The sequence below is a fragment of the Erinaceus europaeus genome, chromosome 2 (genome assembly GCF_950295315.1).
Source record: "Erinaceus europaeus chromosome 2, mEriEur2.1, whole genome shotgun sequence".
NCBI classification, from domain to species: Eukaryota; Metazoa; Chordata; class Mammalia; order Eulipotyphla; family Erinaceidae; genus Erinaceus; species Erinaceus europaeus.
The window spans coordinates 78,672,504-78,686,785 of NC_080163.1; the positions used below are offsets into that span (position 1 = coordinate 78,672,504).

The 14,282-nt window shown below is 36.2% G+C and overlaps 1 protein-coding gene across 6 annotated transcripts in view; it reads right to left on the bottom strand.

Moving 5' to 3' along the window:
- Nucleotides 1-14,282, bottom strand: part of DLC1 (DLC1 Rho GTPase activating protein) — a 438,486-nt gene that overhangs the window by 308,600 nt on the left and 115,604 nt on the right. For all 6 annotated transcript variants that reach the window (XM_060183257.1, XM_060183263.1, XM_007519949.2 and 3 more), the window contains exon 3: nt 6,683-6,832. In XM_060183257.1, coding sequence (XP_060039240.1) covers nt 6,683-6,832 — 150 coding nt within the window. The remainder of the gene's footprint in view (nt 1-6,682; nt 6,833-14,282) is intronic.

Sequence of the window (14,282 nt, forward strand, 5' to 3'; positions counted from 1 at the left end):
TCAGTGTGAGTGGTGGAGCACCTGGTTAAGTGCACATGTTCCAGTGTGCAAGGACCAGGTTCAAGTCCCCACTCCCAACCTGCAGGGGGGTAGCTTCACAAGTGGTGAAGCAGGGCTGCAGGTGTTCTGTCTCTCTCCCTCATTTTTAAATTAATTAATTAATTAATTATTGGATAGAGACAGACAGAAACTGAAGAGGAGAGGGGCAGTTAGAAAGGGAGAGAGACAGAGAAACACCCACAGTTCTACTTCACCACTGGTGAAGCTTTCCTCCTGCAGGTGGGGACCAGAGGCTTGAACCTGGGACCTTACACACTATAGTATACACTCGTAGAGTTCATAGTGATTAAAGAATATATATATACATCTTTATTAAATATTATTAAAATATTTTTAGTATCACTATGTCTTCTTAACAGTAGTACACAATGGGGTGATCTGGTAAGCCTGAATGTGATTGCTAAATAATACCTCCTACTAAGGGAGTAGACTTAACATAGCAAATGTTTACTTGGTATCAGATGGTGGCCTGAAAGCACAAAGAAAAGGTAGTATGAGGAACATGCAGAGGGAGAGAGTAAGTGTACATATCATTGAATGGATTCAATTTAAAAGAAAAGTTAAATGCTAGATAATTTTGCTTGTAAATTCAACTAAACACTTAAAGAATAATAAATGTCAATGTTATCAAACTCTTCCAAAAAGCTGAAGAGGAAAGAACACTCTCAGACTCACTTATAAGATCAGTATTACCCTGATACCAAACCTGGATATAGTATAGTAAAAAAGAAAGTTACAGGTTAATCATTCTGATAAATCTATTAAAAGCTCCTCAATAAAATTCCAGAAAAATAAATTCAAGAATACATTAGAAAGATCATTCAATGTAAGCTAGTTGGATTTATTCCTGGAATACAAGGATGGTCCAACATACACATTCAATTAATGTAATATACCATAGTAACAGTCATATGATTCGATATTTGATAAAAATTCAGATTTCTTTTATAATAATAACACTAAAAACTTAGCATAAAAAGAAATTATCTCAACATAATAAAGACCATACATGATAAACCACAATTAACATCATAATCAATGTGAAAAGCTGAAAACTTTTCCTTCAAATAGATTTTCTTGAAATAATATGAGGGTGCGCATTATTACTACTACTATTCAACATAAAGCCGCAGGTTCCATCCAGATTAATCAAACATGGCAATGAAAAAAAAGGCATTACATTGAAAAGTAATAATTAAATTATCTGTTTGATAAGACGAATTTTTATATCATGTAGACCCCAAAGAAACTATTAAAGACCACTATAAATCCAGAGCTGGCCAGTGCTCTGGCCTCTCTTTAAAAACAGACAGACAAAGTAAAACAAAAAAGTTGGTGTATATGTAAAACCATGTCTCTGAAATCTTACATTTTTTAAGTCAATGTTAAATCAATAATAATAAAATAATTTAAAGAGAAGAAGAAATAACTTGGGGCCTGGCAATGATGTACAAAGTTGAGTGCATAAGTTACCAAGCACAAGAAGCCAGGTTCAAGCCCCTGATCCCAAAATATTTTACAAATTCAATGTAATTCCTAGACAAATGACAGTGACATTTTCCCTAGAAATAGACAAAACAATGCTAAAAATCCAAAATGAACAACAAAGGACTCTGAATAACCAAATTAATCCAGGGAAAAGATACAGTGCTAAATGTATTACACATCCTGGTTTTAACAATATTATACTGTAGTAATCAAAAAGTATGGTGTTTACAAAAAAGGCCACATAGCTCTTGAGAATGTAAATTGGTCCAAGTCCTATGCAAAACAGTCTGGGAATTCATCAGAACTCAAGAATTGGATCTACCTTATGACTCAGGGTCTCTCTCCAGGGAATATACCTAGGGAAAACAAAAAAACACCTATCCACAAAGATCTAGTCACACAATTTTTCATTGCAGCAAAGTTTGTAATAGCCCAAATTTGGAAGCTATCTAGGTGTCGAACAATATATGAATCACTATGAAAGTTGTGGTACACATACACAATAGAGTACAATATACCTATTAAAAATGATGAGGCTATGTCCTTTGCAATATTGTGGTCAGAACTTGAAGGCATTGTGCTGAATGAGGCAATCCAGAAAGAGAAAGACCAATACCTAATGATCTCACTTATATGAGGAATGTAAGAATAAAGGATAGTAAGAGGACATAAGGTGAAACTTGGACTGGGTGTGGTGTTATTACACTAAAGCAAAGCAACTTCCTCTGAAGGTGGACAAGGGACAAAATGAAGGGACACTGAGGTCCTTATGTGTCCCTTATACAGCAATCAAGAGGAGATGAGAGGCTGTGCTTCTGTGTTAAAGACTATACTAGGGGGCCAGGCAGTGGCTCACCCAGTAAAGCTCAAGGACTTGGGTTTGAGTCCCTGGTCTCCACATACAGGAGGGAAGCTTCACAAGTGGTGAAGAGGAGATCAGTTCTCTCTCTCTCTCTGACTCTCTACCTCCACCTTCCCTCATAATTTCTCTCTGTACTATTAAATAATTAATTAATATAAGTAAAATTTAAAGACTATATTGTAAACCATGAACCCATCCCCAATAAAGACACATAAAGAAGACCAGAATTAAATACACTAAGTTAATCCTTACCTAGTGACCTATTTATCTTTATCAACCAAAGTTATTATTATCTCTCTGATGAGTTGGTACAGTGGCAATATCTGACAAATGGCAGTGCAGCAGATCAGCTTCAAACAACTCATTTCACATCACCTCTCTCAGTTTCAGTTTCAGTTTCAGTTTCATTCCCACGACAGGCCAGAGTATATTATATTAGTGTTTTTCATCTACCTCTTTGCACTTTATTGTTCACACCATGGTGCAACTTCTATCGTTTATTTTTAAAATTATATATCACAGAAATACACTACCAAATAAACATTAAAAACACATTTAAATGACTCAAAGCTGATATTAAATTTTCCAAAGATAACTGACAAATCCACTACTAGCATGGCTCTTTATCCCTGAAATACTAGAAAGGGACAGACTGTTCCTTATTTATTGACAAATTCATTTATCAACTGGGTTTTAGGAATGGAATCTAATAATAGTCACTAAGTAAGGACTATTTGTACAATTAACTACTATTTGACAGAAGAGCAAAGAATGCTCATTTCAATTAATGGTATTTGAAAATTTAATATTTATATGAAAAAAGGATTAAGGGGGTCCCTATCTTATTCTACTCACAATAATTAACCCAAAATTAATTTAAGACATAATGCAAAAACTGAAATAGTATTACTTCTAGGAGAAAACATAGGGGCAAAGTTCTACACTCGTTTTGGGTATCTCATCAAAGTACAAGCATAAGAAAGTGAATAGGTAAAAAATACATCAGAATAAAAATATTTACAGTAAAAAAACCCAAAAAACTCTCAGTGATACAATGAAGAGCCAACCTTAACATGGAGCAAAATATTTATAAGCCATAAATGAGAAAAGAATTTCTAGCCAAAATCTATGAGGAACTCATAAAATTTCATAACAAAAGAACACAAATATCATAAAAAACAGGCATAGTGACTCAACAGATATATATTTTTTCATACAAGCATATACATGGCCAGTAAGTCCATTAAAAATACTCAACACTGCCAAACACAAGGGAAATAAAAACCAAAACCAGAGTGAAATATCATATCACACATGTTAGAATGTCTATTATAAAAAAGACAAGTTATAATAAACTTTGGTGAGAATGTGGGGAAAAGGAGTCCTAGTGCACTGTTTGTTAGTAGGAATTTTATTTTTATTTATAAAAAGGAAACACTGTGACAAAAAACATAGGATAAGTGGGGTACAACTCCACACAATTCCCAAATTGGTGCTGCCACTATAGGAAGCAGTAGAGAGGGTTGTCAAAATAATTAAAATAACAACTATGTTATTATCCAGGGTCACCACTACTGGTTACCTATCCAAACGAAATTAAATCCCCATGTTCATCGAAGTCTTATTCACAGTAGGTAGAAAATTGGAAATAACATTAAATAATATAGTGTTCAAAACTTTAGTGTTTTGATTGATGAATGGATTTAAAAAAACTGTGCCATGATTAATATTATATATATTATACAGCTATAGAAAGGAGTTTCTGCCATTTTCAACAACAAAGATGAAACCTGAAGGCATCATATAAAACAGAGAGAGAAAAGGTTTGGGGGGCCAGGAGGTAGCTCAGCGGGTTAAGCGCACGTGGCATAAAGCGCAAGGACCAGCTTAAGGATCCTGGTCGAGCCCCTGGCTCCCCACCTGAAGAGGAGTCGCTTCACAGGAGATGAAGCAGGTCTACAGGTGTCTATCTTTCTCTCCCCCTCTCTGTCTTCCCCTCCTCTCTCCATTTCGCTCTGTTCTATCCAACGACAACATCAATAAAAACAACAATAACTACAACAACAAAACAACAATGGCAACAAAAGGGGGAAAATCAAATTTAAAAAAATTAAAAAATAATTGAGAGAGAAAAGGTAGATTCCAATAACTGAGGGTGGGACAATGGGGAGATGTTGGTCAGAAGGCCTCAACTTATAGTGATAGATAATATGAATATGTTCTAGGCCTCTAATATTCAGTATGGCAACTATAGATAACAGCGTACTATTATCTTGAAAGTTGTTGAAAGATAGATATGAAATATTATCACTAGACATATGAAATAAAATTGTAATTATGTGAAATAATGGATGTGTTAACCTTACTATGGCAATCATTTTTTTTTTCCAAGATCTTTTTTATCAAATCATGGTATATGCATTAAACTTGTATGGTGTTACATGCCACTTATACCTCAGTAGGTTCAATTAAAAACAATAAAAAGATGGCTACAGAGATAAAATTAATGGGTATAAAAGGTATATATTCAGTATAATGATACTGAATATAGAAGGTAATATAGTCTTTAAATGCATTTATATATAACACATAACTCTATCAAAATTTCGCATTCCTGAAGTGACGTCAGATCAGGATCCATCTTTTTTTTTCTAACAAGGAAAATACAAACAACATCATTTATTAAAAATTTAAACTGATTAACATCAAAAGGATGACTATAAAAAGGAGATATTTTATATCATTGAATACAAAGTCATAATAGTAGGTAATTTGTCATTAATTTTCAACATTTATAACAGGATTTTGTGGCATTAATTTACCTTTCTCTTTCTATCTTTTAAAAATATTTTATTTATTTAATACTGGATAGAGACAGAGAGCAATTGAGAGGGGAAGGGGAGATAGAGAGGGAAAGAGACAGAGAGACATTTGCAGTTCTATGTTACCAATCATAAAGCTTCCCCCCTGCAGGTGGGGACCAGGGGCTTGAACCTAGGTCTTTGTGCACTGTGATGTGAGCACTTAACCAGGTGCACCACCTCCTGGCCCCCCCTTTTTTTTCTCTTCCTCTCCTCCCCTCCCCTCTCCTTTTTTTCTTTCTGCCTCCAGGGTTATTGGGCTAGGTGCTTCCAATCTACTGCTCCTGGAAGTCATTTTTCCCATTTTATTTTATTTTATTTTTTATTTTGTAGGTCAGAATAAGAAATTTAGAGGGGAGTGGGGCTAGAGAGGGAGAGAGAAAGACAGACATCTGCAGATCTGTTTCATCATTTGTGAAGCTTAACCTGGGTCCTTGCATATGTGTACCACTAGGTGTGCTACATCTGTACATTTCACATACGTTTTCATTTGCTCTTCTCAATAAGTCATTAGTTAGCACCAACTCTTCCTTTAGTGAGGTGGAGATTGGGCTTAAACATGGGTCATGAATATGGCAAAGTAGCATGGTATTCCATGAACTATTTTGCTAGCCTCTATTCACTCCTAATTAAAGATATTCTTTTTCCCTCAAGTGATCATATTCTCATATAGTAATCCACAGAAGACATTTTAGCAGATCAATTAAAGGACATGACTCTAGATCAAGACTGACTGGGTTTTTATCCCACCTCTAGCACATACAACTTTTTTTTTCCTCCAGGGTTATCACTGGGGCTCTGTGCTTGCACTATGAATCAACTGCTCCTGGAGGCTATTTTTCACCCCTTTTGTTGCCCTTGTTGTTTATCATTGTTGATATTGTTGTTATTGCTGTCGCTGTTGTTGGGCAGGACAGAGAAAAATCAAGAGAGGAAGGGAAGACAGAGCAGGGGAAAGAAAGACAGACACCTGCAGACCTGTTCCACCACCTGTGAAGCACAACCACAAACATACACACACACACACACACACACACACACACACACACACACACACACGCACGCGCGCGCGCACACACATACAGAGGAGTGGGGCTTGGGAGATGATGGCAGAGATCAGATCACTGCTTAGCTCTGGATTATAGTGGTGCAGGAGATTGAATCTGGGCAAGAAAATCTTTTTCATAATCATTGTTCTATCTCCTCTACTCTGATCTTCTTTCTTATCTAACTGATAATAATGTATTTTTTAATCATATACTTCTATGAATTCCACATGAAAATATGCATGATCTTTATGGGATACTATTAGGTATATGTTTCCACCAAAAATGGTTCATTAGCAGTAGGGACCATGTGTAATAAAGAGCTATCTTTGTTACGAGCAAAGAAGTGAAAATGGAAAGCTCACAGGAACTTGTCGCCGCAGGTTTGTTGGTGTGCTGGATGGAGAGGAACTGGTACTGAGAGCATTCTCAATGTCCTGGTCAAGTTGGTCCAGTTTCATAATCAGCAGCACCATGGAGTCCAGCCTCGCCCTATCTCGGTCTTCTTTTATTTCCTGAGGAACAGAACATATTGTTACTGAAACTGAAAGGCCATTTTTTTAGGAAGAATAAAAAAGTTCCCTGTTCTTCAATGTGACAAAAAGGACACTGAATAAATAGGCATTCTTTTACTTAACAGGCAGAGGAAGCTTTATCATTTATCATCAATGGACTTTTCAATGGGAAGATACTGACTTGCTGCCAAAAAAGCATTTTGCATGAATACTTAAATATATATTTTCTGCAGCAAAGTATAACCAAAAAAGAAGTATAACATCAATAAGTACTAAAGCATACTTATTATTTTTCAATGATTAATTCTTGGAAGAGTAATATCTTACTGTTTTGCTCCTGTACAAAAGTTGTAATATACTAATGGTTATGGTTGAGTATTTAAAGATGTGTATGACAATATATTTTAAAACATTTAATTTTAAAGCTTAAAATTTAATAGTAATTTTAAATTACTATTTTAATATTTTATTTATTTACTTATTTACTTATTTAATAATAGAGACAGAGAGAAATGGAGAGGAGGGGGTATAAAGAAGGAGAGAGAAAGAGAGACACCTCTGAAATGTTTCACCACTTGTAAAACTCCCCCCCTGCTGCAGGTTGGAACTGGGGGCTTGAACCTGACTCTGCACTGTAATGTGGGTACTTAACAAACCAGATTTGCCATCACCCAGCCCCAAGAACATTTACAAACTTAATAAAAATGAGAAAAGAATCAAACAAGGTAAGTTTTGTAAGTTTCCAGCTGACTTGGTTTTGCATGGTGCCATTTATCTACTGGGCTTCAAGTTTTGCATATATATATATATATATATATATATATATATATATATATATATAATTTTCTTTCACATGCTTTGGGAGGAAAAAGAATCCCACGAGTATATAGATTTGTATAAATTATCATGATTACTTATTCTGAATTGTTTATAAGTATATAATTATTTATAAGTACATATTTATAAAATACTATTCTTGTAGGAATAGCTAACGTTTTTACTGATCAGATTCTTATTTGATTATGACTACTGACTATTCTTATGTGTTCAAATAAACCCAGTTAGTATTAGAAATCCTCCAAAATTACCTGTGTTGTACAAGTTATCAGGATTTGGTAGCATGTTAGATGGAAAAGATAACCATAGACAGCACAGTAAAGTTCTTTAGAAACAAATATTGAAATATTGAGGGATATATGACTTCAGGGCCAGTACTTCTGAGGTAAATCATTATTTGTGACTCACAATGCAATCTTCTCACTTCTAAGATAATTTCGTCTATGATTTCATTTGGATAAAATTTACTTTGAGAGGACCTTCAGTGGTTACTCCAAAGGGAAAATATGTTATAACAGAAGGCCAAGCCACGTAAGTACAAGGGAGTAGGTTGGATCTTTTGTGTAAATGATGGATTTAGTTGTGTGGAGTAATAACTGACTGACTGAATAACGTCTTTGTCTTTGTCATTTTTTAATCGTATTAAATTCCATAATCACAAAGGGTAAACCACCGTTTAGGGTAATTTTGAAGGTTTACTGAATTTTAAGGGTCTCTATATTTCACATAGCTAGAATAAATTGCCACTATTACAGATAATTATTTAAATGTTAAAAACTAGCTTATTCAATTATGTTAATGAATCTTTCATTAATTAAACTGTTATGTTAGTTTAGTAAACTGAACTCATGCTTGGTTTAAAGATAATGTTAATTTAAAATGACTAGTCTTGTTTACACAGAGGCATTAGTTTGGGGAATAAATTAAATTTTCTGAGAAATGTCACATCCTTCTAAATATTGTAATTATTACTTCAATTGCCTTTCCCTGTTCTTTATTGCTTAAATGAAGATTTGACTATGACTATGCATAAATTTTGCATTCAGAATATATTTTTTATATTTATTTTATTTATTTATTCCCTTTTGCTGCCCTTGTTGTTTTATTGTTGTAGTTATTGTTGTTGGATAGGACAGAGAGAAATGGAGAGAGGGAGGGGAAGACAGAGAGGAGGAGAGATAGACACCTGCAGACCTGCTTCACCGCCTGTGAAGCGACTCCCCTGCAGGTGGGGAGTCGGGGTTCGAACCGGGATCCTTATGCGGTCCTTGTGCTTTGCGCCATCTGCGCTTAGCCCGCTGCACTACAGCCCGACTCCCATTCAGAATATTTTCAAACAAACAGACATAAATATTATTTACTTCATATACCTTAATTCTATAGGATTTTTTTTTTTTTTTTACTCCAGGGTTACTGCTGTGGCTTGGTTCCCTGTACCACAAATCCAGTGTTCCTGGAGGCTATTTTTTTCCCTTTTGTTGCTCTTATTGTTTATTGTTGTTGTCGTTATTAGTATTGTTGTTATTGTTATTGGATTGGACAGAAAGAAATGGAGAGAGGAGGGGAGACAGAGAGAAGGAGAGAAAGACACCTGCAGACCTGCTTCACCACTTGTGAAGTGACCTCCTTGCAGGTGGGGAGCCAGGGGCTCGAACCGGGATCCTTACGGAGGTCCTAGAGCTTTGTGCTATGTGTGCTTAACCCACTGTGCTACTGCCTGGCCCCCAGGAATTTTTAATATTCAAAAAAAGCATGATTTATTGTAAAAATTTACTTAAATTTTAAATATAAGCCCCCCAAAATATTAGAGATTGATTGTTTGGTTTAATTCTTTAAAACAATTTTTCATTATTATCTTTATTTGATAGAGACAGCCAGAAATCAAGAGAAAGGGGAATATAGAGAGGGAATCAAGAGGAAGGGGAATATACAGAGGGAAAGAGACCTGCAGCACCCCCTCACCACTCATCAAGCTTTCCCCGAGCAGGTGGGGACCAGGGGCTTGAACCTGAGTCTTTGCACACTATAATGTGTGCATTTAACCAGGTGCACCACCACATGGCCCCTCAGTTTAATTCTTGTCTAAATAATTCACAAAATGAAACAAAATACAACTGCAAATTCCCTTAATTACTCCCAATGTACTTTCTTATATAATCCCTTCTCTTTTATTTTTTGATGTTTTAGGTCACTTTATTGGAGAAAGAATGCCTTATAAGGCAATTGTTGCCACATGAGTACAGTTTGTTTACTTCCCATAATAGGTATGTACACACTGTCTCCCACCTCCAACTGAAGTCTTCCTCTACCATTGTGCACTGGGTTCTCAAATCTTCTCTCATCTTACGATTTAAAGGCCTTAGATCTGTTTCAAGAGGTCACAACTAGTGTCAGTTGCACCCTGTGTCTTCCCTTCCTTGTTTCTTAAACTCCACCTATAGTCAGGTCATTTAGTGGTCATCCATCTCCTTCAGGCTGATTTCACTTAACAAGGTTCTTTCAAGTTCCATCAAAGGTGTAACAAAAAAGGCTTCATAATTTCCCACAGCAAATTAGTATCCAGTGTGTATATGAACCCCAATACCCTTTTCTCCTTCCCTCCTCCCTTTTTTGCTTCCAGGGTCATTGATACGGCACCTCCTGGCACTATGAATCCATTGCTTGAGGAGGCCATTTTTTCCCTTTTTCTTTCCTACTTTATTAAATAGGACAGAGAGAAATTGAAAGGGGAGGGAAAGAGAAAGATAGACACTCACCACTTGTGCAGTGTCTCTACTGCAGGTGGGAAGCAAGGGCTTGAACAAGGGTTCTTGTACATAGTACTATGGGCTTTAACCAGGTGCACAATTGGACATATATATATATATCTCCTTCCTTCTCTTTCTTTCTCTCTCTCCCTTCCTCCTTCATTCCTTCCTTCCTTTGTTCCTTCCTCCCTTCTCCCTTCCCTTCTCCTTCCTTCCTTCCTTCCTTCCTTCCTTCCTTCCTTCCTTCCTTCCTTCCTTCCTTCCTTCTCCTTTTCCTTCCTTCCTTCCCTTCTCCTTTTCCTCCCTCTCTTTCTTTCTCTCTCTCTTTCTTTCTTTCTTTCTTTCTTTCTTTCTTTCTTTCTTTCTTTCTTTCTTTCTTTCTTTCTTTCTTTCCCATAGTTAATACTGGGCTCAGAGCCTATACAAATCCACTCCATTATTTCTGATGGTCACTTTTATTACTTTTTTCTTTATAGATGTGACAGGGAGGAGAAACATATGTAGCACTGCTCCATTCTTTGTGAAACCTTCCCCCTGCAGATGCAGTTCAAACTTGCATCCTTGCACATGCTAATGTGTACACTCTACCAGATGAGCACACACCCAGTCCCATTGCAACTTTTTAAGCAATTCATCTGTTACTAAATATTCATGTTGTTTCCAAGGTGGAAAAGTCTAGAGATTCCTCAGAAAACTAGAAGTGGAATATGTGACCCACCAAATCATCTCCTAGGGATTTGTCCAACGAACACAAAAATAGTTATCGGAAGAGTTTTATGTTCATAGCAGCACTATTTGTAATGTTCTTCTCTTAAAAAACTGTTTTTAGAAATATAATGTTTTTTTCTTCTCTACAGCCCTATATGATGTTCTTTTGTTTGTTTTTTGTTAGATTGTCTTTCATTTCCCAATTTTAATATCTTCAAACACAAAAATTACATATGTTTTCCTGGAAGACATACAACATAGACACTACACTTATTTTAAAGAATACTATTAATTACATTACCAGGATCCAGTAAAATAGCACCTTTCTTAAACCATAATATATTTGTTTTAGCTATTAACTTTGGATAAAGTGGTATAACCTCAGTTGTCCTAGACTTAGCAGTAGTCTTAGAATCAATGTCTTTGAGGGGGTCAGGTGGTGGTGCACCTGGTTGAGTGCACATGTTGCAATGTACAAGGACCCAGGTTTGAGCCCCCAGTCCCCACCTGCAGAGGAAAAACTTTGTAAGTAGTAAAGCAGTGCTGCAGGTGTCTCTCTGTCTGTCTCCTTTTCTATCTCTCCCTTCCTTATCAATTTCTGGCTGTCTCTATCCAATAAATAAATAAAGATTTAAAAATTTTAAAATGAATCAATGTCTTTGAGTTAACTGAATCCTGAGATTGAGTTTTAAAAACAATTATATACCATAGAATGAGTGATAGATTATCTACATTAATCTGCCAAAAAGGTTGAAGACAAATAAGTGTAGCTTACAGTATACTCCTAGAAAATTAAACCAACTTCCTTTCAATTCCATTCATATATGCTCCCTTCTTTACCATCCACTATATTCAGCTTGAAGTATTGCCTACATAGACTATTACTTGCTACACGTTCACATAACTTCACAAAATAAGAGTTCACTACAAATTAAATTATTTGATGTCATTGTATTTAGAAATCAAGGACTTATAACTAATAAAGCTCTAATCTTTCATTTGTCAATGAATAAATCCTAACAAATGTCTCATACCTGCAAACAGAAGTGTATATTTGTGAGTTTTGACTAGGTTGACTTCAACAGTAAAGCTGTCATTTCATGTTGCCACTATAATCCCTGAGGAGGACATTCTATTCTTTTTATGTTTTTATTTAAAAGCAGAGAGCAATTGAGCGAAGAGGAGGTGATAGAGAGAGAGAGAGCGAGCTCATGGAGCTTTACCTCTGTAGGTGGGGACCAGGGGCTAGAACTTGGGTCCTTGCACATGGTAATGTGTGTGCTTAACCAGGTGCACCACCACATGGCCCCCCCAGAAGATATTCTTAATATGTGAAGTTGCCAGTTACTAAAGTCCTCAATATTTCTGTAACATAGCCAAGATACAAACATTTCTTTTATTTTCTCCTCCCTACAGTTAGCTGTGTTGGGCAAAGCATTATTAAATGAAAAAAAATGCATTTGTGAGTAAGAGATGAAATATTTATTGTTAATCATGGGAAGACAGTCAATTGAAGTTGACAAATTCATATGAAAGACAGTTCCAGGCACACAAGTATGCCATCCCACAAACTGAAATATCTCCCTCACCACTACTATAATTCTTATACTTTTATACTTATCATTACATATTGACAACCAGTTTGATTATCTGTTCGCTCCCTAGTCCAACCACATTTGGGAAGATAAATGGGCCCAATCCAATCCACCCACCACCACACAGATTACAAAGGGCCTAGAATAAATCTATTCCTCTTCTTAGCTAAACATTTTGGAGGAATATGACTTCTCTCAGACAGTTACAACAGTCCTAGCACAGCAAACTATCAAAGCAGAGAAAAGTTGACTCCAAAAAGAACCTGCCCTTGCTGAGGTCCTATGAAGGAAAGATTCCCTAACACAGACCATTGAAAGACAGCAAATGACAATGAGAAGAAAGAAAGCTCCTTCCCCTTCTCTTCCAACTTCACCAAGGCATCAAAACAGAAACCCTAAATATGTTCCAAATACAAAGGATAAAGATAAGCCACCCAAATACTTCAATCCTCTGTAAACCCAGAGAAATAAACCAATAGTGGAAAACTCCAAGATCAAAGTGAATTCATGAGACAAACTAAAACAGAAAGCAAAGAACTAAAGGCTGCAAAAGCTGAATTAATGACCACAGTAACTAAACTAGAGTTAGTTAGCTAAGAGGCCACATTAGCTAAATAAGGAGCTATGAAAGCTGAACTATGGAGTACAAGTGAGGGGCTCATTAGAGGATTGACAGAGGCTGAAAATCAAATAAGGAAGATTGAGGATGAGGCAGAGAACTCCAAAGACAAACGGGAAAAATAAGAAAAGAGAATAAAAGAATTAAAACATCCTTAGATATCTATAGGACATCATTAAATGGAACAATAGTTACTAACGAGTTTTAAAACACTTTCACGGAGGCACTTTTACCTACACTCTTCAAGCTCTTCCAGAAAACTGAAAGTACAGGAATACTCTAACAGTCTCTATGAAGCTAAGACTACCTTAATACCAAAAGATGCAACAATAAAAATGGGTAAGTACAGAACCATATCCCTGATGATTATAGATGTAAAAATTCTTCACAGAATCTTGACAAACTAGATTCAACAACACGTTAAAAAATGGTACACCATGACCAAGTGAGATTGATCCCAGTGACGCAAACTTTGTTCAACCTATATAAGTCGATCAATGTAGTTCACTGCATTAAAAATAGGAAAACAACAACAACAACATGATTATTTAAACAGATGCTGAGAAAGCTTTCAGCAAGATTCAACATCCTTTTATAATTAAGACTTTAAAAAATACGGGTTGAGGGAACTGGAATACTTTAATGATCACTCTTTAGTCACTATCAGGCCACCGCATCAGCTGGGGCCCTAGTCGGGGAATCTTGGTATTCCCACAAAAACACAATGAGTCTAGACCTTGAATATACCCCTCTCTCCATTATCACTGGTCATCTCCATCAGGAACAACAAAATGGACCCCTTTGGGGGCCCCCATAGGACTTTGCTCTCAATGTGGATCAAAAATGGTAGAGAATGTTCCATCTGAAGGGAGGCTAAAATTGTGGCAGCTTGGAATGTTCCTACTCATGACCACAGAATATGAGCTCAGACCTGCAGCGATGTA